The sequence below is a fragment of the Diadema setosum genome, chromosome 17, assembly GCF_964275005.1.
Source record: "Diadema setosum chromosome 17, eeDiaSeto1, whole genome shotgun sequence".
Taxonomy (NCBI): Eukaryota; Metazoa; Echinodermata; class Echinoidea; order Diadematoida; family Diadematidae; genus Diadema; species Diadema setosum.
Genome location: NC_092701.1, coordinates 18911998 through 18934911, shown reverse-complemented (window position 1 = coordinate 18934911; position 22914 = coordinate 18911998). Strand labels below are relative to the sequence as shown.

The window sequence follows — 22914 nt, the reverse complement described above, 5'->3', positions numbered from 1 at the left end:
ACATTGTATTTTGATGGAAGTTTTGTACGAGTCAAAGCACATTACATTATATTGGTTAACTTCATGCTAGTTATGCCTTGTATCATCATCATAAAAAAAAAAAAAAAAAGTCATTGGAGTTAAATTTACTCTACAAGTTGATATACAGTGTAACTTTATGTGGGAAATTTTGCTGTACCTTTCTTTTCATCTGTTTGAACTTGTTTACATCTTGCAAGTACACAGTGTACCAGCATTTTGGCTCTTTTAAAGGCCTGGATTTAAACTTTAACCTGCCGAGGATGAGTCCCAAGTATACTCGGGCAGAAGTCTATGGAAAATGCATGTTGTAGCAAAATCAAACCGTCCTCACTGGGTTAATACTATGAGATTGGCAACCTTGCCTAGGTTGGTCTTTCTCACATTAAAAAAAAAAAAAATGGACAAGTGGAAGAAAAGTTCTACCCAGGTAAATAATAAATATGTCTTACTTTTATTGTATAAGTCAGGGGATTTTCTTTGCTATCTTTGTATTTGTCTTCAAGGTTGACTGTATCTGTTAAAAGTCAAGATGAATTTTGGACCAACCAAAGGCACCATCATTATCGGGCGAAAATATGATGAAGCATTTTGTTACACCATATAGTTATGACGAATTGTGCAGGTCTCCTTGAATATTTCATATAAGTTCAATAAACTCCTTTTGATTTTATTACAATTTTCTTAGACAAATATGTTGCTTGTACAAAATCTTCCAAGACCTCATTTACAATTGCAGTATGAAGGAAGGTTGTAAACTGTATGAATGAATCCCAAATGTATTTCTAAACATGCATGCAACATTGCAGTTTGCATTTTTTCTTTATTTTTTTGATAGACCTATCCATACATGCACACACGCACACAGTAATAATAATGTCACAATAGAGGAATGCATTAAATGCCAATTGCCTTGATTTTTAATTCAGAATCTGAATTTTTGGAGGCCTTCCCCTTTGTCAGGGATGAAAGTGCTTATAAATTTTCTCATACATGTATTACCGTTAATATCACTGTGAAAATTCACATTCCTCTATTATGACATTATTATTACTGTATTTCTGGTATTTCCAGTACCTGGAGCAAATACAATATGTATAAACCTCTCTCTCAAAAAAAAAAGAAGAAAAGTACTGCAATTCCAATTTGATGTATCATATTTTCCTTAATACTACATCATTTCATTCAAATGTGACATCATAAGAAAGCCTGATTAATTTTCTTTACAACGACAACTCACTTGTTTACATTATGCATTCCTGGAATGCACAGTGCAACTGAGTATGACTTTTCACTTTTGATCTGTCCCCATACTCAGCTGTTTTGCCCATTCCAAGAACACCCAATCATAGCAAGTGAGGTGTCATTTTAAAAGATGATTAATCAGGCTTTCTTATGATGTCATATTTAATGAAGATAATGCGGGTATAAGAGAAATATGATGTATCAAACTGTAATTGCAGAACTTATTTTGAGGAGTTTATATATATATATCCCAGGCTTGTGATATTCATGTAAATTGTGCAATGTATGCAGAAAAAATATCTAATGAAAGGCATTTTTCATAATTTCAAAACGAATTAAGGATGAAAAAAAAAAAAAAATGAAGGACACTACACACTCACACACACACAGACACACACACACACAAACAAAAACAAACTAAAAAAAACCCAAAACCTGACCCAAACACAACTATCAATGAATACAAAGGAGAATGTCTGCTTTTCTACTGAATAAAAGAACAGGAACAAAAACACATCACAGATATTGGTAACTTACTGGTTAAGATGCTTTTTAATGTCCTACAGTATGCCTTTCCACATGCTATTACTTGAATGTGGATCACTATCCTGTACGTATACATTAATTCATACACACATATTATGCATACACATGTATCCAGTACATTTTATCTCCTCAGCAGAAGATATTCGATGATCAGTCAAAAGATATACACTTTCAAAAGTCTGGAAGAATTAAGTGAATAAGAAACACCCCTAATGGTGCACGACATACAAACGTACCTGTAGAGTTGATACATGCATTCAATTTGGTGGTCTGTATACAGGGGTGCTACAAGATGGACCCAGCAAATTTATCAGTGTACCAGACATTGCCTTTCTGATTGTTTCACAGTAATGTTTACATTATACACCCAAGAAAAAAACTCGAAAATTGCAATCATATTCTTTACTGGGCACATGTATATTATGCTATTCTAGTTATAAGGTTTTAGTAAATCCACGTAAACCATTGAAGATATAGTGGCTATACCATTAATCTACAAGAATTTGTTGTGTTGCCCCACGCTGGGTATGTACCAGCCTTAATGTACTTGTAGTGTCGGTGCGAAAAGGTTGACGATGTATCTTTTGACATGACACACAAACACTCTCATAGTTGACAAATTTATACATGTATACTCCCATTTCTAATCTTGATGTCATCTTTCTTTTTCTCTTTTTGGCAGCTGGCATTACTCAAAAGCTAAAAAAAAAAAAAAAAGGAGCAACGAAATCAATCACATCAAACTCATTGAGTTTGAATTCACTGCATTGAATCTAATATCACATTTGCAAACAAGGTTCTCATAAATGGGGAACACTATGGGACTGCTTTTCAACCCATGCCAGCCAAAACTGATCCTTAACTTTGCTTGAGAACGGCATCAAACCAAAGTCACACTCTGCAATAAATAGTGCAAGCATATAAACCCCTTATAAATATAACTTTCAGTTCAGATCCTACATCTTAATCTTGCTTTTAGAAATGTGAAAACATCAATTGGTTCATGTTGGTAATGAAAAAACAACAACAAAACAAACAAACAAACAAAACAAGAACTGAACCCTTGAAAATATTGAGGGAACACTTACAGTTTTGAAAGAACATTTCCTGAAATGTGACATTCTTCTGTGATCTCTCTCTTAAAAAAAAAAAAAAAAAAAAAAAAAAATTGGTATTGCCTATACATTGATATTGGATTTCATTTCAAAATTTCTGCTGGGTTGATGCGCCATGCCAAAAAAGAGCTTACATATATATGTACACCTGAATCAGTTTCCAATGTCCATTTCAGTCAGTTATATGATGGGAAACTAAAGCAATCCTTTACTCCAAATCTCAAAGTTTTATTTAGATGAATATTTCTCACAGAAATAGGAAATTGTCATTTGTCAAACATAGAAACAAAACTGTGCTGGTTAATTTAAATACTATATAACCTCTAGAAATGATAAAACTTCAAACAAGAACTGACAGAGCTGCAAAACCAATTATTGGTTCAACAAACACAAAACAAAACAAAACTAGAACTACGTAATTCTACATTCCATTAAAAAGTTAGGAGTATGCTGGGTACTCGTCCCTATTGTAACATCTCGTGAAAAACCTATTTTGAATTTGAGTTTTGATTTAGTTCAACCGGCCACTTGGAAAGCAATTGATGAATGATAACAACCCACACATAAAAACAGAATATATCTACCATTAAAGAGACAACACAGTTTATAGTGGAGTTGCTCCTTGTATCTTTTCAAATACATGTAGATGTAAGCATTCTTACCTTTAACAGTAACGTTTATCACAGAAGTGGCTGCCTATACATTTATTCATAATTGCACTTTGATAAATATAAACACTAATCACACTGTCTACACACTTGCGGTAAATGCTAGCCTGGCACTAATTAAACTCACAGAATTGTATAGATTCAGGAATGATTCAAAGCAAATGATTAAAATCTCTGCTGTGCTACACACAAACCACTTAACCAACCATGCCATAAATGTAATCATAAATTTTTGCCAGTTGTTCTACAAATGAAAAAAACAAAAAAACAAAAAAACAAAACACTAGAACTATAATCTCGAAGACTGGTACACTCTGTAAACTTGGTAACATGGGCATGCTACAGAAAATATCCATATATCATCAATTAGATACGACTGTAAATTCCTTTATACTGCACAAATTCACAGGAATTTCCTCGGTATGTATGACTCAAGTGATACATGATAGGAAGGGATACATATGAGAAAGAGAAAGTGAAAGGGGGGATGTTTGTGTGTATGTGTGTGTGTGTGTGTGTGTGAAAATGGCAGCATGGGATAAAGTATATACTAGGTTGTGAGAAAATGCACAGAAACAGGGATAGAAATAGACATAGAAATAGAAGTAGAAGAAGAAGTAGAAGTAGATGAAGTAGAAGTAGAAGTAGAAGTAGATGAAGTAGAAGTAGAAGTAGAAGTAGAAGTAGAAGTAGAGGTAGAAGTAGACGCAGAAGTAGAAGTAGAAGTAGAAGTAGAAGTAGAAGTAGAAGTAGAAGTAGAAGTAGACGTAGACGTAGACGTAGACGTAGACGTAGAAGTAGAAGTAGAAGTAGACGAAGAAGTAGAAGTAGAAGTAGAAGTAGAAGTAGAAGTAGAAGTAGAAGTAGAAGTAGAAGTAGTAGAAGTAGAAGTAGAAGTAGACGTAGACGTAGAAGTAGAAGTAGAAGTAGAAGTAGAAGTAGACGAAGAAGTAGAAGTAGAAGTAGAAGTAGAAGTAGAAGTAGAAGTACACATCGAAGTAGAAATTAAAAAAAAAAAGAAAAAAGAAAAAGAGAATTGAAAATCAAATGGTGAAGGTAGGTGAGGCTGAGTAGAAAGTGGGAGTACTGGGCCCCGTTGCAAGAAAGTTGCAATCAATTGCAAATAATTGCTAATTTTGAAACAACCATTCTGATTGGCTCAGGGTCTGCCCTATTAAGAAGACATGCATGCAACAATGATTTTGACTGGCCAGTGACAATCAGTTGCAAGTTGCGTTGAAACGCAAAGTTTCTAGCAACGGGGCCCTGGTGAGACTGACAATGGACCAGACAGACGACATGCCCTGAAAAGAGCCGACTTCTGGAAAACCATAGTCGCAGTCATCACGAGTAGGGGTGCAAAAAAAAAAAAAAACGGTGCAAAAGTGGGACTTACTATAGCACGCGGGACTTGTAAGGGACTTGATTTCTCGAAAGACGAGATTAGAAAAGGTGGAAAGAATGAGGTGGAGAAGAAACGCAGCTAGTCATCCCGACCGATGAAATGGGGTCACAACTTAAATGAGAACATCTATTTATATATAGATATATAATACCCTGCAATCAAAAAATACAGAGACGTAGGGTAGTGACTCTTACCAAAATAACACAGAAGATGTACACAAAAGATGGTGGATTATATTACATCAAAGTAATTCTAAGATAACAGAGCAGTATCAATGTTTACTGCAACTATGGGGACATACTACAATTTGTCAAATGAGAACCATCTACTTCATAACCAACATATATATCCCTATATTTCAACAAACAGTACCACTTGTACACTTATATTGTACTGGGCAGCATTGTACAATTCTATACACAGCCTTACGACAGATATTAAAATACAGCTCAGCTTCTACTCTCAAAATCTCTTCTTCAAAATAGAATATATCTATTACTGTTTCTTGGAATGGCAAACCTCAGTTATCACCAGGCCCCATCACAAATATGTAACATTAATCCACAAGCGCATCTTCATTTGTACCTTTTAAGTTACTAATAAATGGTAGGTTGTTCTACTAACTAAGCTACATGTTAGGGTGTGGCTTGATCTTACAGCTCTAAAGACTAAACTACAACCACAATAGTAATATTCATGGTCAGGTTGCCTGTGTTATAACATGCAGTGTCGTGCAGTATGGTAAGTATAATTTCATAGATGCACTGACCATGCAAAAATATACGTCTGTCCACTTTTCAGAAGAAGGACTCGGAAAACGTCCTCACTTACAGCCTTAACAATACATCTTCTTTACATTTTAGATAGAGCAGTTATGAATGTCTGTTGGATAAGATGCATTTATAGGAGGCTGTGACAATGTTTGATCTAAGTTAAACACTTACTCAGTATTTCAATACAATCATAAGTGCTTTTGTGCACAACTCATACACTCGAATGATTCACCTTATCTCAACTTATTCATTCTTACCTCACATATAATCAATACATAATAAATGAGATACAAGGGTACTGTCTTTATTTTGTTTGCTAATAAACACACTAGCAATATGATTTTGACATCTCTGCAATCAACATTAGTGTGATAGGTTGTACAATTCTAAGATTAAACAGAAACAACATTGATATGATATATTGATATCTCACAAACTGCAAAATTAGACGAACATCAAATAAATCTGAAAACTTAATTATCTAGAAGTATACATAAGAGAACATCTCTTTATAATGAGGCTAGATATCGCACAGCATGACATAAAGTGTAGGTGCTGGCTTGGTCCCATGTCCAAAGATGATGATGAGTATATGTAACATGCTTATGATGAGTGATATGGTAGGTAAGGTGACTGTTTTGTGTCTACAAACTTTACTGAAAAACAAAGAACTTCAAGAACTCAAAATGCGTGCATTTATGGATGTGTAAGTTACTCATGTCAGTTATAGGACTACATGTTGTAACTTGTGAGGTAAAAAACAGCTGACAGTTTCAGGAACCTTACTAAGGCTGGACTTTCTTGTGAAATACTTGCAAAGATGCATGCTCGACTCCCAACACTGGGAAAATTCAGCCTTGAATGAAGACTACACACCTCAGAAAAACAAGAGGTTGAAGCCCACACCACGAATTATGGTGCAGGGTCTACTGCAGCTAGTAGCCTATTTTCAAGTCCAATCGCAACTACAATGGCAAGTGTATGAAACTTGAACCAGAGGACAGACACATAAGGACATGGGAAATGCATAGCAAATGTTCAATGTTGAAAGCTGTGCAAATTTGCTTGCCGGGGTATTTTATATTTCAGTATTTTGAGAACAAGCCTTTGTGCCAGTGAAGTGGATAATATATATACACTAAGGAGAGACAGAGTGACATAGGAAGAGCCTTCCCCAGGAAAGTCCCACAGAACACGGGCATCTTTTCTACACTATTCATTGTAGAGTGCAACTTACAGTGCAACCACTTGATATACATTGTACAAGTGTGGGAATTTCAGTAGGTTTACAGAGTACCAAAGTAATGATGTTTGAGTCTTTTGTTATAGCTTAGAGCTGGTTCTACACAAAATATCCTTGCACACGGCTTCGGGCAGTGGGTTTGGAACCGAGTATGTCCACGATTAGCAACCGCTGTATTCACAAATATTTGGATTATGTGAGGTTGTTTAGAACCATTTTCCATGGCGATGAATGGGTATGGCATCACACTTCCATACTGTATAGGTAAGTGAGACTGGATTTACAACTAGCAATTTTCTGTTATTATTTTTTATTTTTCACTGCTAAATCACAGCAGATCTTAGCAGTCCAGTGTCACAAGGAAAGTAGTCCAGCGAAGGCTATAGGAACAACCTGGCTGCGAGAATAGCACATCAAGAAAATTTTCTGTCACTCTTACACCTTACATCTAGGGAAATTATATATTTTTACGCTGGTAACTTATTTTTAACAAATGAGGAGGAGAGAATAGGAATTTTTGAGGGACGTTTCCATTTCGGACTGCTTGACCAGTGCATATCATCAGCAACCTAAGAATTGATTGATGATATTTTGGTACCACCCTCTGGATTAAATTATTAGCTCCCTTTGTCCACAATACACATTTGAAGAAAAAAAAAATAGAAAAAAAAATGTGTCAAATTCTTTATGAATACCAATTCTGGTTTGCCAATCTAAAAAACACTAAATGTCTCCGACAAAGCCCTTTGATACCTCTTTTTAGCTTCATAATTACAATTTATTTACAAGTATGTTTTGGATCAATTATTCCATTGGAAAAAAAAAACCACAACAACCTTGGATGAGTTTACAACATGAGTTGTGGGATCAAGCACTCAAATCTCATCAATCAATGCACTCAAAAGCTTTTTGTTCTCTATGGTCTATACTATTATTGTATTCAAATTGTGGAAAATTGCTCTTGAACCTGTGGGGAAAAAAAGGAAATCTATCTACTGTTTCAATGACAAACAACTTTTGACACTGTTGGCTGATCAAAACACAGGACTTAAAGATCTACATTTGATGGGGACATACAGAGAACAGATAAATCATTAAAGCAGCAAATGAGTTGTGTGGCTGGATGTTTGGAGAAAAAAATTGAGACTTTATAAACGGTTAGTAGCTATTGTTTAAGTCATTTGATGAAACACCAAATGGGTCATTCTGCACTTGTGTTTACATAGCGTTTCCCTCACGTTTTATTTAATATTTGTAATAGAAGAACACTTCATTTCTTTTCTCTATCTAAATATGGCAAGCATTTTGCTTGAAATGATAAACTCTGCAATATGAATAACAAAACTACCAACTTATGCTACAAAACATACACTTTTTGCTTTGATCACATCATTTTCTTTTTTCATATTTTCACTTTATTCTCATAACTCTTTCTCTTCCTTCACAATCACTAGCCCAGATGAAGTAGCCACGGAACCCTGACAGGTATAAAGTGCAACTCATCATGTATCAAAATTTGGCAAATTTTGAGTATTATAATCTGTCTGGAAAGTATGAAGCACACAGAAAGTGTTGAGAGGCTACTGTGATGTTAAGAACATACAGGTGGATTATTTCATTTCCTCAGGATTTCATCTCGGTTTAGCGTATTATCTTCTAAATCATCAGCCATTATGCCTACAGCTGCTTCTTGCATTACGACCCACTTCGACCAATTTGGACCAACACATCCTAGCTTCACTTGCCCCTTGGACATGCCCAAAAATGTACCCATCTTTAATAAGTCCAAGTGTCATCAAACCTGAGCTAGGGAGCTGGCATCGAACAGGAATTTCAACATTTGAAAGAGATGTCTGGGAAGCGATTTACATTGTGGATTTTTGAAACCGCTACCAACAACAATGGCGGCAAGAGTTGATAGAAATATACAAACGAGCATGACCAGATTGTTACTGAAAACACTGTCAAGGTCATAATCGCATCCTACCAGTGACAAAGGCCATGGCACAGACCGACACAAATTTATTGAATGGTAAATTTGTATATTTGACATCTACACAGAAGCAATCAACAGATATATTCATCACAACAGATGAATGTCTAAGTCTGTCCAAGAGTTGAAGTTGCTCGACGAAAAAGAAGAGGGGAGTCAATGTGTAACTATATTATCATTATATATATTCATAATTATCTATTTATATGCATTGGTTATATTACACTGCTGTTATCGTCTCACAGGAGCTCAATGTAAGTGAGAGGGACCCGCCCACGCTGTGACCCTCTCTCCCCCATCATCCAGTCTGGGTCCATACCTGGCAGGCTGTACACAGTTATGACCTGGAAAAGAAAACACAAAATAGATACAAATGAATAGACAAAGATGTTGATTATCATCAGGTATGATCGCTAGATGATGATGACAAAGATGTTGATTATCATCAGGTATGATCACTAGATGATGATGATGACAATGAGGAGGATGAAGAAAATGATGATGAGGATGATGATGATGATGATGATGATGGTGATGACGATGATGATGATGATTAGGAGGAGGAGGAGGAGATGAGGATGAGGATAAGGATGATGATGAGAAGGAGGAGGAGGAGAAGGGGATAATGATGATGTTATTGATGATGATGATGATGATGATGATGATGATGATGATGATGGAATTAGTGATGAAGATGATGCATTGTAAATTTAATACAGCTGTATAGACAATGATATGATTCACAACAAAGGGAGGATAAATCCATGCTGTAATGACTAACAAGAGTAACTGCTATGAATAATGATACTGGTCATGATGACAGTAAAATGATGATGAATTTTAGTCATTGCTATATTGAATATATCATTTTTATTTATGATGATTAACTTCTACTACCAATTAAATCTAGGCATTACTGTTGCAGGTAATATCACGACTAACACAACAAGCAGATGTTATTTCTTTTGGAGGCAGCACAATGACACATGAATTATATTCGAATATATGACAAACCAAAGCTGGTACAAACAGACGCTGCTGAAGCAAAATTCTCCCTTATCTGAAGCCTAGTGCATATGTGGCCCTGCATCACAAAACCAACAAAAAGTCACCAGACATGGATTTTTAGTTGAGGGCAGATTCTGAAAGAGCAGACTCTAAGCTTTAAAATAATGTATAACTCAATTCAAATGGACTCCCCTAACCTATCTAAATACTGCTAGGAAAGCACACACTCTGGAAAAGTGTGAACTGAGAAAAGAGGCTCTGAAGTACAGAGTCTATTCAAGTGCTTAATCTTCATCAAGCTCCGCCAGCTGTGCGATGAAAGGGACAAAACACAGGATGTAAACCACTGGAGCAACAACGATGAAGGGATTATCAGATAAAGCTGAAATTGAGCATGTTCCATCAACACATTCTGTCCATGATTAATGCCAACTTTCAAATCAGAAGTGATATCCTTTCAAAAGTTATTAGACTTGAAAGTGAAGTGTGTAAAGGATTTCAAGAAATGAAAAGGGGTCTCTAAGACTTACATTGTACCTGATCATTCTACTCTCCCCCACAAAAGAGTAGTAGAAAACTTGTGAAAACACATTTTTCCATTCATGTTATGATCCCAAACTAAGAATGATGTAGAAGAAGGATAGCTCTTTCAGAAAACATGAAAAACTCAAGATTGACTCGATTGACCCATTTCACCTTTTTTAAGTCCTCATGTAATATCAAGGGGTGCTACTTTTTGGTGGTTTTGTGATGTATGGTCACATATTTTGCCGCATTGAGGTGGCTGGTTACTGCAATCATCTACAGGCAGTGCTGCAGACTACAGCTGCACCATCACACGATTGTCAACGGAACACAGACATTAAACACAGCTGTATGTACTCCTCTCATGGAAAATAAACATAGTACCACCATAGAACGTTAAACAGCAACCCAGTGACGCCATATTTACCCATGATTTGGATGTAGGGAAATCTCTGTTCAACCGCCATTTGCACTGTCAAGTGCTGCATGGTTGTGAGCAATCAATTACTCCACAACTGTCTAGGAACTCTATTCAATAAGTGACATCTTTTTCCAACAGCAACAAAAGCAAAGACAGAAGCTTTTACTTGCATAAGGACGCTTGAGACCCCAGACAGAAATAAGAAGCTACCCAATTTTTTGAAATGACAGCAAGGGATTAGCATAGTATGCACACCACAGCACATAATATTTGTTGGCGTACTGGTACACCTCATTTACTTTATGACAATGAGTGCTTTCAGATCACGCAGGGACTAGGAGATGCCCGACAACCACAAAAATAATATGGGGAACAAATTCATTGAGAATATTGGGAACTTTTCACTTCTTAATGAGTTTGTATGTCTAGCAGCACAGTGTACTTTCAAGCATTTTTGCTGTTTGTGATACCAATATGCTACCTTTGCAGCAACAGAGCTGCCAACTTTTGTAAAAGCCTTTCAGTACTATGATGGCTGAAAATCAGTAATTTGCACCTTTTTTGAGTGAAAATCAGTAATCCTTAACAGTGTTATAGAATTTATCACAGACAATGATTTCTAAAATCAGTAATTTGCTTGTAACCTCCAGTATTCTTGTCCAATTTCAGTAGAAATTACTGAAAATCAGTACTGGTTGGCAGCTCTGCAGCAGTTTTGATGTCACAGGGCTCACAAAAAGTGAGCCACTTGTTTCCCCTCAGGCAACAGATCAGTGACGACGTCGAGGAGAATTATCAAAACTGACTTCAAGATGGCTATTATTGTATGGATGCAACTTCATCACAGCATACAGTACACTAATGGCACCACAAACCTACACTTCCCCCGATGGCAACTGAAACCATAGCTTTCATGACACCCTGTTTGATATAACATTCTCTGCATGTGTGAGCGATAGTGAGCGAAATAGTACTTTCCAATCAAACGACACAAAATTAGTCACGGTCTGAGGTTGTTGGCAGCTTTTCATCACTGCCATTCATTCACAGACATTTCCATCTAAAAAGGTAGATCAGCCAAGTAAAACTGGAATTTTAGGGAAACAATTCTTTTGTCAGTGACGATGCATGATTATGCAATCATCATTTTCGAGCACTCATTAAGATGCGCATAATCAGGTGGTGGCAGATCTCGTACTTCAAAGTGGTTGGATTTGTTGGAAGTCCATTCATTAGTAGGTCTACAGTGTGATGTTGTATAGGGTTAGTGTAAAAACAATGTGAAAATTAGATTTACGCCAAGGCATTTTCTAATGCCTCAAATTATACACTGATTCACAATGAAAGGAGAACACTTTGCCATTCTACTGGTAGTCACAAATTAGGTGCATTCACACACACACACACACACACACCCAAAATGAATGTTTTTTTTGTTGTTCTTTTTGTAAATCTATCCGTGCAATGCAATTTGACAACCATTAAAGGACGGACAAGTTCACCTTCATTAACATAAGGATTGAGAGAATGTAGCAATATTAGTAGAATACATCATTGAAAGTTTGAGGAAAATCGGACAATCCGTTCAAAAGTTATGAATTTTTGAAGTTTTTGTGCAGTCACTACTGGATGAGAAGACTACTGCAGTGTATGATGTCACATGCGTACAACAATATAATGAAAATATAAAGAGAATTTCACAAAATTTCATCTTTTGAAAAAAGTACACATTCCCTCGACTTGTTACTGACATATGTTATGGGTAATATTATTTCCATTGCCTTTAGAAAGAGGCAAGTCAAGTTCTCTTTTATCATGCGAAAAAAGTGAAAATATGTTGAATTTTCTTTACATTTTCTTTATACTGTTGTACTCATATGACATCACAAGCCTTAGTAGTCTCCTCATCCAGTGGTTCCAACACAAAAATTTAAAAAATTCATAACTTTTGCATCGACTGTCCAATTTCCTCAAACTTTCACTGATGTGTTCTACTATCATTGCTGCATTCTCTCAATCCTTATGTTTATGAAGGTGAACTTGTCCTTTAATTCTTGTGTGCGGACACAAACATTGTTTACCTCTCATGATACGGATTGTGGTAAGAAAATTGGTCCTTTTTTTCTAAACCTTCACAATAATTTGCCCTGTGCAGTATGTGTGGAAAAAAAAAAAGCATCGATTTATTTCAATCCCATCATGAAACTCGCCACAGTAAGTATGCACACTGGCATGCTAAGGGTCATGCTCTGGTCACTGCTTTAGGGATGTGCAGTCTATAGATTCAGAGCCCTTCATTGGCAGTGGAATTATTCTTTTTTTCTCCCTGCCATGTGTAAACGGTGACAAACAAAATTGATTTTTGCACAACAATTCAAAAACCGATAATTCCTGTGTGTGAATGCGCCTTATAATACAATGTGTAAACTGTGTCAAGGTGGTCTGACAGCATACATACATGTACATGGTAGCCATTCTACATGCACAGATACTCAGACATACAGACACAGATAATCAGTCAGACAGACAGACAGACAGACAGACAGACTCGAACACACGCACACACAGTTCATGGCCAAAATAAGTTACTATACTTGTGGACCCATCTGTTGTCATTATGTACCTAATTTCTTTCATTACATGCTAGACAAAAAGTTCCAAGCACAAGACAATGCCAATTTGAAATTACACAGCGACATGCATTCCTTTAAATAGTGTCTGAGCAGCAACAAAAGGGAAGGATGAAACACGCACACAATCACAACTCTTTTCCTTGAAATATTCTCTGTCTGTGTATGTGAACATGTCATACAGTTCACAACGAACATCAATGAAGTCAAGGGCCATGCTGCATGAAAAGATGCGATCCTATTGTCAGAAAACTAAACGTAAGTCAGGTATTAGCCAATAAAAATAGAGTATTCACAGACTCACGTTTCATTTTCTGACACAAGTTTGACCTCGACTTTTATGCAATGGAGCCTGGGTCATGCTGCCTTACACTCTGACATATAAGAGTATTTTGGTAGTTCTTTTTGATTAGGACAGTCCCCACTGCCCATGCTGTAGGGTGTAGTATTACTCATCAGCTGGTAAACTTATTTCACAAGTTAATTCATCCCTCATGCATTTTTCACATACTGTATAAGTTGTTACTTTTGCGAGGCTTTAATTTTCGCGAATTTCGCGAATCACTGTTGGACCACGAATTTAACAACAAGCAAAAATGTCGCAGTGCTATTGAGTAATAGTGCACTTACGATATCATGGACGTCAATTCGCAAAAACAACATCTCGCAAAAATGTTAATGATCTCCTCATTCGCGAAAATATCTGTACGCGAAAATAAGAGCTTATAGTACTTGATCCAGAGTATATAAGACAAAACATGAACTAATGAAGTACATCGTGTAATAATATCCGAGGATAAAATCATATTACATGGTGTATGAATGGATTAAAACAACCTCACATTTTGAGTGCCAAGAAGGAATATTGCTATAAACAGTCAAGGGATTCTTTTTTTTTTTTTAATTGCATAAACAGTAATTCAACTTCAATAATCAGACTATTCATCTATTGTATTCATAACAGAAATATACTCCTTCATACAAAGAAGAAGACACACGAGTCACAGACAGCTCATTCCACAGGGTAATTTCATATCAGACTTATCCCATGTAGAATTGAGGGAAATGGTTACCATTCTTGAAATGGAAGAGAAATGGTGGGGGGGTTGTGAGTGAATGATGAAGACACCAGCAGCCTTGACTGGCATAAAGCAGCATCAACAATATTAAAGACTGGTAAACTTCACTGACACGGATAAAGTCACCACCAAAGTGCTACTGATGCCGTGCTGGAAGAAAATTAGAAGAAAATTGTGATATCATGAAGCTGATAAGCTTGATAGGTAGCAAGGCAATATTTGGGGTTGGTTTGCAAACTAATGTAATTTTTCATGCTTTTTTTGTTTCCTTAAGCTGAATGAAGCAAAGGCTATTGAGTGCAATTCCATTGACAGATCTACACTCTACAAGATGTTAGTTTTCCCTGCATCTATCCCAATTTCTAACAATCTAATGCACAAACAAAAACAAACACAAGATGGTGAGGGGAAGATTGGAAAAAGAGAAGGGCAGAGAAAGGGGAGAGAGGAGGAGGGGGAGGGTGGAGGAGGGGGAAGTGTCATGGAGGGGGAAGGGGGGGGGGGTGAATAAGGGATTAGTTGGTTTTAGAAGCAAATAGCATCTCTCAAGTAAGTTTTGAATATTCACTCAGATTCTAATGAAATATTAATGAACAAAATTCAGGCATTATTGTTCAAGTCACATTTGTACATCTGAACATACCCTCCCCTCCCCATCGAAAGAAGTTATGGCAACATAGGAACCTTTCAGAACCACATACATTCCATGGGCAAATCCATGATGACAGCAAATTTTGAGAAAAATAACAAAACAGATCGTTTAGGAGCTGTTGAGTAGTTTTCTTTCATTAATTAAAGCTTTTATTTTTTTTTTTAGGGTCTTCCATGAGGAAATATTGATGGAAATGAAATTGATATTTCCATTTCTATTTAAACCAAAACTGGATGAAAATCAAGGGGTTCACACTAGAAGCATAAAATCTAAGAACACATTTCTCCCGTGCAATGACAGGGTGACACAACATTTGCTCCTGTGACAATTGCTCCGGTCTTGCTTTGTCCAAGGACTTAGGGTTAGGGTTAGGGTTGTGGCAGGGTTTCAGGTTTAGTTTGATATGAGAATTAGGATTATGGTTAGACTTATGTTTGTGGGTAGACTTTACTACATTTGGCTTAGCTTGCAGATATTTCATGGGTGCAATTGTTCAAGGAGCAAATGTCATGAAACCAGAGTGCTCTGAAGTGACAAGGGGAAAAAATGTATTCTGAATTTCTGCACAATGTCACACATGTATACATTTCCCCCTTTAGTACAATGCAACACCGCATTGCAGTCCAGTGTAATGAAGACAGTCAAAATCACATGAACACAATTTTAAGAGTGTCACTGAAATCAGAATTAAATAAATGAAGAATCATTAATTCTAATTTTTGAGTTTATGTTCGACTAAGATGAAACTTTTACAATTCTGTTCAGCTGACGTTACTTCATTCAACAATGTCGGCTCGAATATGGTGTGGAATTACACTTTATAACTGAAAAAGTTTATAGTTAAGGTTTAATGGCCTCTGGGATGAGAAATAGCAGCAGAACACATACAAGCAGACAGTTTGCCCTTCACGTTATGGAATTGTTAGTACAGTGCATCAATCAGAGACCACCACATTAATGCTTTGCTAAATTAGTGCAATTTGCTATTATAGGCAAGTGCTTAAACTCAACATTTTCTCTCTCCTGTACATGTGTTTAGTTACCATAAATTTTTTATTTGATAAACTGCAAAAAGCAACAGAGTTACAAAGAGGAATAATTTACATTTCTTGGCTGGAAGAGTTCTCAAATTGGGCCTAGGAAGGTTTCTCCGCTTGAAAGACTGTATATTCTTCTGACTGGGAAGATGACAAATGCATGCAAAACAGACACATTTTCTTGGTTTGCTCATGGAGAAATAGTGAACAAAATAACTTGCAGTTTAGTTTGAATTTACAGCAAATGTGGAACTTGTCATACCAAGTGCAATGAAGATTCATGTAGCATTTTTTCCCCCCTTCTTACTCGGTCGGGCAACATTTGATGAGTGCATGCGTGCATGTATGTATGTATGTATGTATGTATGTATGGACATACGTATGTATACATGTATGTGTGAATGTACGCAATGAGCGAGAAAGTGAATGAATGGATGTACCTTGTAGGTATGTATGTACAGCATGCATGTATGTGCAATGTCCTATGTATGTACGAGATATGTGTGTACAGTATGAACAAATATTGGTAAATGAACGTATGTCCATTGTATGTATACAGATAGAAATGTACATATACCATATGTTTAAATATGTTTGTATGTTTGCATATGTACGAATGCGGACTACTAATGAAAATAAATTCATCTGGGCCAAAATAGTCTCCCCCTGATGCTAGGATCTTGAAAAAGGTAGCAGTTCTCTACTCAAATTAATTTTTTTTTAAATTTTTTTATTTTTTTTTACCACTCTCAGCTAAAGTGAGCCCTTTTCTATCTGAAACTCTCCCACCCCAGTGTTACAACTATTTCCTCATCCTATCAGGAATTGAAAAAGTACTGACATGCGCATGACAGATTGTTGTTAACCCATTGAGGATGAGTCCTGAGTATACTCGGGCAAGTGTCTGGGGGAAATGCAGGTTGTAGCAACATCAGTCTGTCCTCAAAGGGATAACATGCTTCCCTGTGCATGGCAGATTGTTGCTACGCTGTGGGAGTGCCCATAGTGTTAACAACATTCTGTGATGTGCAGGGCTAAGTGTGTTAACAATATTCTGCCATGCACAGCATAATCAATAATGGTATGTTCTATGAATGAGGAACAAATTTTGTCCATTGTGCAACTTCAATTCTTTGGAACTTGTTCGGAATACTTAACCCGTTGAGGACAGACAGATTTTGCTACAACATGCATTTCCCATAGACACCTGCCTGAGTATACTCTGAGGAAATGGTTCTGTGACCAATTTGCTCTACTGTTTAAATATTTGGTCCGTCTAAAAAATGAACTTTGCAGATGGCTGAAATATTAATTCACATAACTCTACTGACAAATCTACAATCGCAAAACTAATTTTTGAAAAGACACATACTCTTCATTCCAACTTGAAAAAGATTTATATTAGTTGTTACAAGACTATGCAACTATCTAAATGAATTAATATCCATTATAACATGGAAATGATAATTTTCTAGTCAAGTGTAATTAGTATAAAACATAATACCCCAAAGATGACATGGGAAAAGGCTAAAAATGATATGTAGAATCTCATCATATCGTCCTATTGACTGAATTCCTCTAATTTGGAGATTTCAAACCAGAGAATTCTGCAGCAAGAAATGAACATTCATTCTGCAACTGTATCTTATGAAGTTTTAATCTTTGTATTGGTCGAGAATTTGAATTGACTTTGGAAGAAAAAAAGAAGAAGAAGAAAGCACTCTGTAACTCTTGATGGAATTACATTTGGATGAATTCTAAAACTAACATGGCCTTATCTATCCAGGGTAGCTTTTCTTTTCAGTGATAACACTAGTCCATCCCCCCCCCCCCCCCACCGCCACCCGAGTGCCCTATCATTACTATTCCATTGGCACTTGGTGGGATTTGAACTCTAGACTTGTTTTAAAGTCTTACAGTATATACCACAGTAACCCATCGACCATATGGAAACTATGAATTCAAAGAGTAAACTCTTAAACAGTAACACAATGAAATCAAATTAAGAATTTGGCTATTCCACCAACAAAAATTTAAATTTAAGGCCTTAGTAAATGGGCATGGGAGATGATGATACATGAGTTAAAAGTATTTACACTTAGTTAAAAAAAAACCAAACAAACGTAACCCCCTCCCCCACCCTCCCAAAAACAACAACAACAACAAACAAACAAAGAAAGTTGGGATAAGGGATAGGAGAAATTGTGTAGTAAACACAAGTGCATGACTGAAATCAAGACTAAGAAATGTGCCTGGCAAAAATGCTAGCAGATGTCACAAAAGCACAAACTACCATTCAGATTTGGGCATGCTACATTATCAAGTACGTGCCACGCCTTTGCTTGGTAGGGGATGTAGGCTATCTATACAGTGAGAGTTTGTGCACTAGCACATCCAGGCTTTGTGAAATGCTGTTGGAAGGGATGGGAGAGAAGGGGTGGGGGGAAAAGGGGCAGGGTAGAAGGGGGTGGGGAAGAAGGGGTGGGGATGAAGGGATGGGGAAAAAGGGGTGGGGAAGAAGGGATGGGGAAGAAGGGGTGGGAAGAAGGGTTAGGAAGAAGGGGTGGGGCAGACGGGGTGGGGAGAAGGGGTAATGAAAAAAGGGGTGGGGAAGAAGGGATGGGGAAGAAGGGGTGGGGTAGAAGGGGTGGGGGAGAAAGGGTGGGGTAGAAGGGGTGGGGAGAAGGGTTGGGAAGAAGGGGTGGGGCAGACGGGGTGGGGAGAAGGGTCCGGTTAGAAGGGATAGGGAAGAAGGAGTGGGGTACAAAGGATGGGGTAAAAGGGGTGAGGTAGAAGGGGTGGGGAGAAGGGGTGGGGAGAAGGGGTGGAGAAGGGGTGGGGAAAGGGTGGAGAAGGGGTGGAGAAGGGGTGGGGAGAAAGGATGGGGAAGAAGTGGTAGGAAAAAAGGGATGGAGTAAAGGGTCAGGAGGAAGGGTTGGGGGAAAGGGGTGGGGAAGAGGGGGTGGGAGAAAAGGGGTGGGGAAAAAGGAGTGAGATAGAAAGGGTCGCAGGAAAAACGTGTGGAGAAAAGGGATGGAGAAGAAGTGGTGAAGAAGAAGTGGTAGGGAAGAAGGGGCGGGGAAGAAGGGGAGGGGAGAAAGGGGAAAGAAGGGGAGGGGAAGAAAGGAAGGGAAGGGGTAGAAGGGGCTATCATCATGAGCAATGAGCAATGAAAGCTTTCTCATACACATACAGTGTATGTGTGTGTGTGTGTGTGTGTGTGTGTGTGATTTAGTCTGCTATTGTGTGTATGAATAATTTAATGAAAGTGAAATCCTCTCAAATATACGTAATCTACACTGTGTATCTCTAGTTGAGATTTTCCCTCAGAGAAGCTACTTGGGCACTTGTTGTATACTAGTACATTGCTAAGGGCTTATTTGAACAGCAAAATTGCACTGTACACATATTGCCTACTACAGCCACTACTAGGTTAGGCAAGCCTTTCATAATGTGTAGTCAAGGGGACAGAATGATGGTGTGCTGATTACAGAAGGGCTTCTTCCTCATCAACTAGCTATGCATCACCAACATACAACTGTGACAGCCTTTGCTTCGGCAGAGTGTCTGCCACTGTGCCCTACAGTCGAGTGCAGATTATTTCCCTTAAAGCCCAAACAAAGTTCTGGTACGCCTGCAAAAGTTGTCAAATTTTGCTCTAAAATGTGAACGTATGCCTAGGAAATGTGCGGAATAGCGCTGTAATAACAAGATATTCGATGGGTAACGACGAAAATGGGAAATATTAACCAAAAACGTTCAGTCTCAGAACTTACCCGAACGGAGTCAGGCTAGACTCGGACTCGGGGATAACACGGCCTCGCTTTGCTTGACAGCGGGATGAGTTGTATTGATTGTCCCTCTGGATTGTACAGCGTTGTACTATGCATATGGGAGCGGCCTGTATAAACTACATTGTAGCGTTCTGGCTACTCGCAGTAATGGTCCGAGTTGTTACAACGCGCGCATCAAAAACCTCTTTGGCGCGCATGCAAAATTTGTGTGCGCCTCTCAAGCACCCCTAAAAACAATCAAAGACATTTGATAAACAACAACAAAAACTTCAAAGACCGCGCGTCTCAGCAACTGAGGTGATGTGCGTATAGGCTTGAGGACCGCGCGCTGTCCATTTGTTTTGTACAGGATTAGCATGCACTTTCCTGTCTGCTCATCAAGGCCTCGTTTGGTACCCGAAGTATAGAGTTACTGATGAACATGGCGATCACGAACTGTGTGTAAATTGTCTGAAATAGGGTGGAGTATTCCCTGAGACCGATTTAGTCTGGAGCCTTCTGGAATAAAAGTCGGTCTACCGACTTTTATTATTTTTCTCAAAATACTCCAAAATGACTCATCATTCCAGCAAACCGCGTCAGCCAGGTAAGTTTCTTTGTAGACTCTTTCGATATATTGCAAGCAAATATGATATGGTGCCAGAGAGGTTCTCAGGCCCTTACCAGAACTTTGTTTTCACTTTAAAACTAAATCAATGAACAAAACAGAGCATGGAGTTTCCACAGGGGAACTCATTACTATTGTTGTTGTTGCTGTTGCTGTCAAGAGACTACTGGCTGAGGACATCACTATCATTTGGGGTGGGGAAGGTACTACAGAATAACACCTTGTTTGATCGGTATTAAGGGAATTTATATCCCAATATCAAAAAGAGGCATCATTGTCTGTTGGCAAGAGAATATGTTTATAAAATGATGTGGCCAGGAAATTTCCAAAGAAATAAAAAAAAAAACCAGTGGGATTCTCTTTGATAATTTTTGTTTAAATTCAAATCGCATGGACTCCAAGCATGATTAGGATTTATATAGGTCGTTTTCACGGAGTGCATCAAGTCTGGGCTGATCAAAAAAAATATAGCACATATGAAAAGGAAGTAAAGATAACATGAAAGTCACTTCTTGGGAAAAATGTTAACAAAAATTTGAAAAGACTTGAAATAAAGTGAGCTCCATTATGTAAAAATATGTTTCTCTTGAGAAAAGGTGAATAAGACACTTTTTTTTCCATCATGTAAATAGCAAATATGGAATACTTCTTCAATACTATCATGGTCATATTGTATATTTTTGCATTTGAGGTGTTAGAAGAATGCCATGATAAGGTGACATCAGAAGGATTGTCCTTCAATTTCTGCCAAATTGCCCAAATTGTCACCAGTCTTTTGAATTTGTCTGATTGTTATTTTTCATGTTAAGAACTTTATTTGAGGATACAAATACTCATCTAGAAATGATCTTTTAAGGTAAAAACAGACACTGAAGTCAAAATTCTGGTAAAGGTTAGCATAACTGTTGTGTGGTATACGGTACAATGCATGGTCAAGGGAATATGTAAGCGATGCATTCAAACGCAAGGGGTGTTAGCAATCATGGTTAGTCTTGGGTCAATGCTCTCATACCTCGTCGGCAAGAACGGACAGTTCGGAATCATCCCCAGCATCGTAATCGTACAGGACCTTGGCCTTGCGCACGCCATTCTGCGGCCGCGACTTGTCCTCCGGAAGCACTGTGTCGAGGGGCGGGGCCGTGGGGACCGGGATGGCCCCGCCTCCACCCTGCAGGGGGCCGGAGGCGGGCCGGGGTGGCCTGATGCTACCAATGGAGCCTGGAATACTGAGGGGGGTGAGAAAGGGTGGGCGGGGCCACAGATAATAGAGAGAGATACATGTAGACATGCTTACAGATGCTCAGCGCATAAATACTCACAGATGTCCCCAAAGACCCAACACCAGAGATATTGGTAGAAGGCATGGCCAAACTTCCCCTTCGCAGGCATGCTTTTGTTTGGGGGGGGGGGGGGTGTGGGGTTGGAGGAGCATATGAGGCTATCGCATGACATTTCATTCATTTTGCATTCCAAATAAAGTGATATGCAGACAAGACAGCAGGGAAAAGGTACGAGGAATTTTAGTGTATTCATCTGTAGAGACATACACACATGATGTGATTTAGTTTTTCATGTGGTGAAGTGAGTTTAATGATGGGTCGCAGCATATGGGCTGACATACAGATGCACATTGTACATTTGCAACTTCCTTTAAAAGCACTATCTGGGAAAACCTGTCTAATAAGAAAAGAGGCTATTGAGTTTGACTTACAAGAATATTTAAATTTTAAATCAAACCAAACCACTTGAGCATGGAAAATCAAAGACTCTACTGAGTCCACCCTACATTCATTGCCCTATGCTCATCTAAAAATTTTTCTAATGCAACTGCTAAATCACAAGGAAAAGACATGAGGTATCTTGAAGTCTGCGCACAAACTCGTACTCATTTCCAACATAACCAAGCCCAGAATGATCACTCAAATGCTCATTTACAAATACCACTGTACGTCATTTTGCACGCTGGTATGGTATGTCTCGTTGATACAGCTCCAAGACTACTGTATACACCATATATTTAGCGAGTCTAATTATTCGCAAATCTGGATTTCTTGATAATTTCGTGAGTACTAAAATTCCCGATTGTCGAGTACAGTCCTGAACGGAGAAATGTATGTGTTTATGTCACATTCATGTTGGGATCCCAGAGTTAATA

The 22914-nt window shown here is 37.9% G+C and overlaps 1 protein-coding gene across 1 annotated transcript in view; it reads right to left on the bottom strand.

Moving 5' to 3' along the window:
• Positions 1-8059: 8059 nt before the first annotated feature.
• LOC140240432 (endophilin-B1-like) overlaps positions 8060-22914 on the bottom strand; it is a 42771-nt gene continuing 27916 nt past the window's right edge. The window contains 2 exon segments of the mRNA XM_072320200.1: positions 8060-9350; positions 21772-21985. Of these exon segments, the coding sequence (XP_072176301.1) occupies positions 9246-9350; positions 21772-21985 (319 nt within the window). The 3' untranslated portion in view covers positions 8060-9245.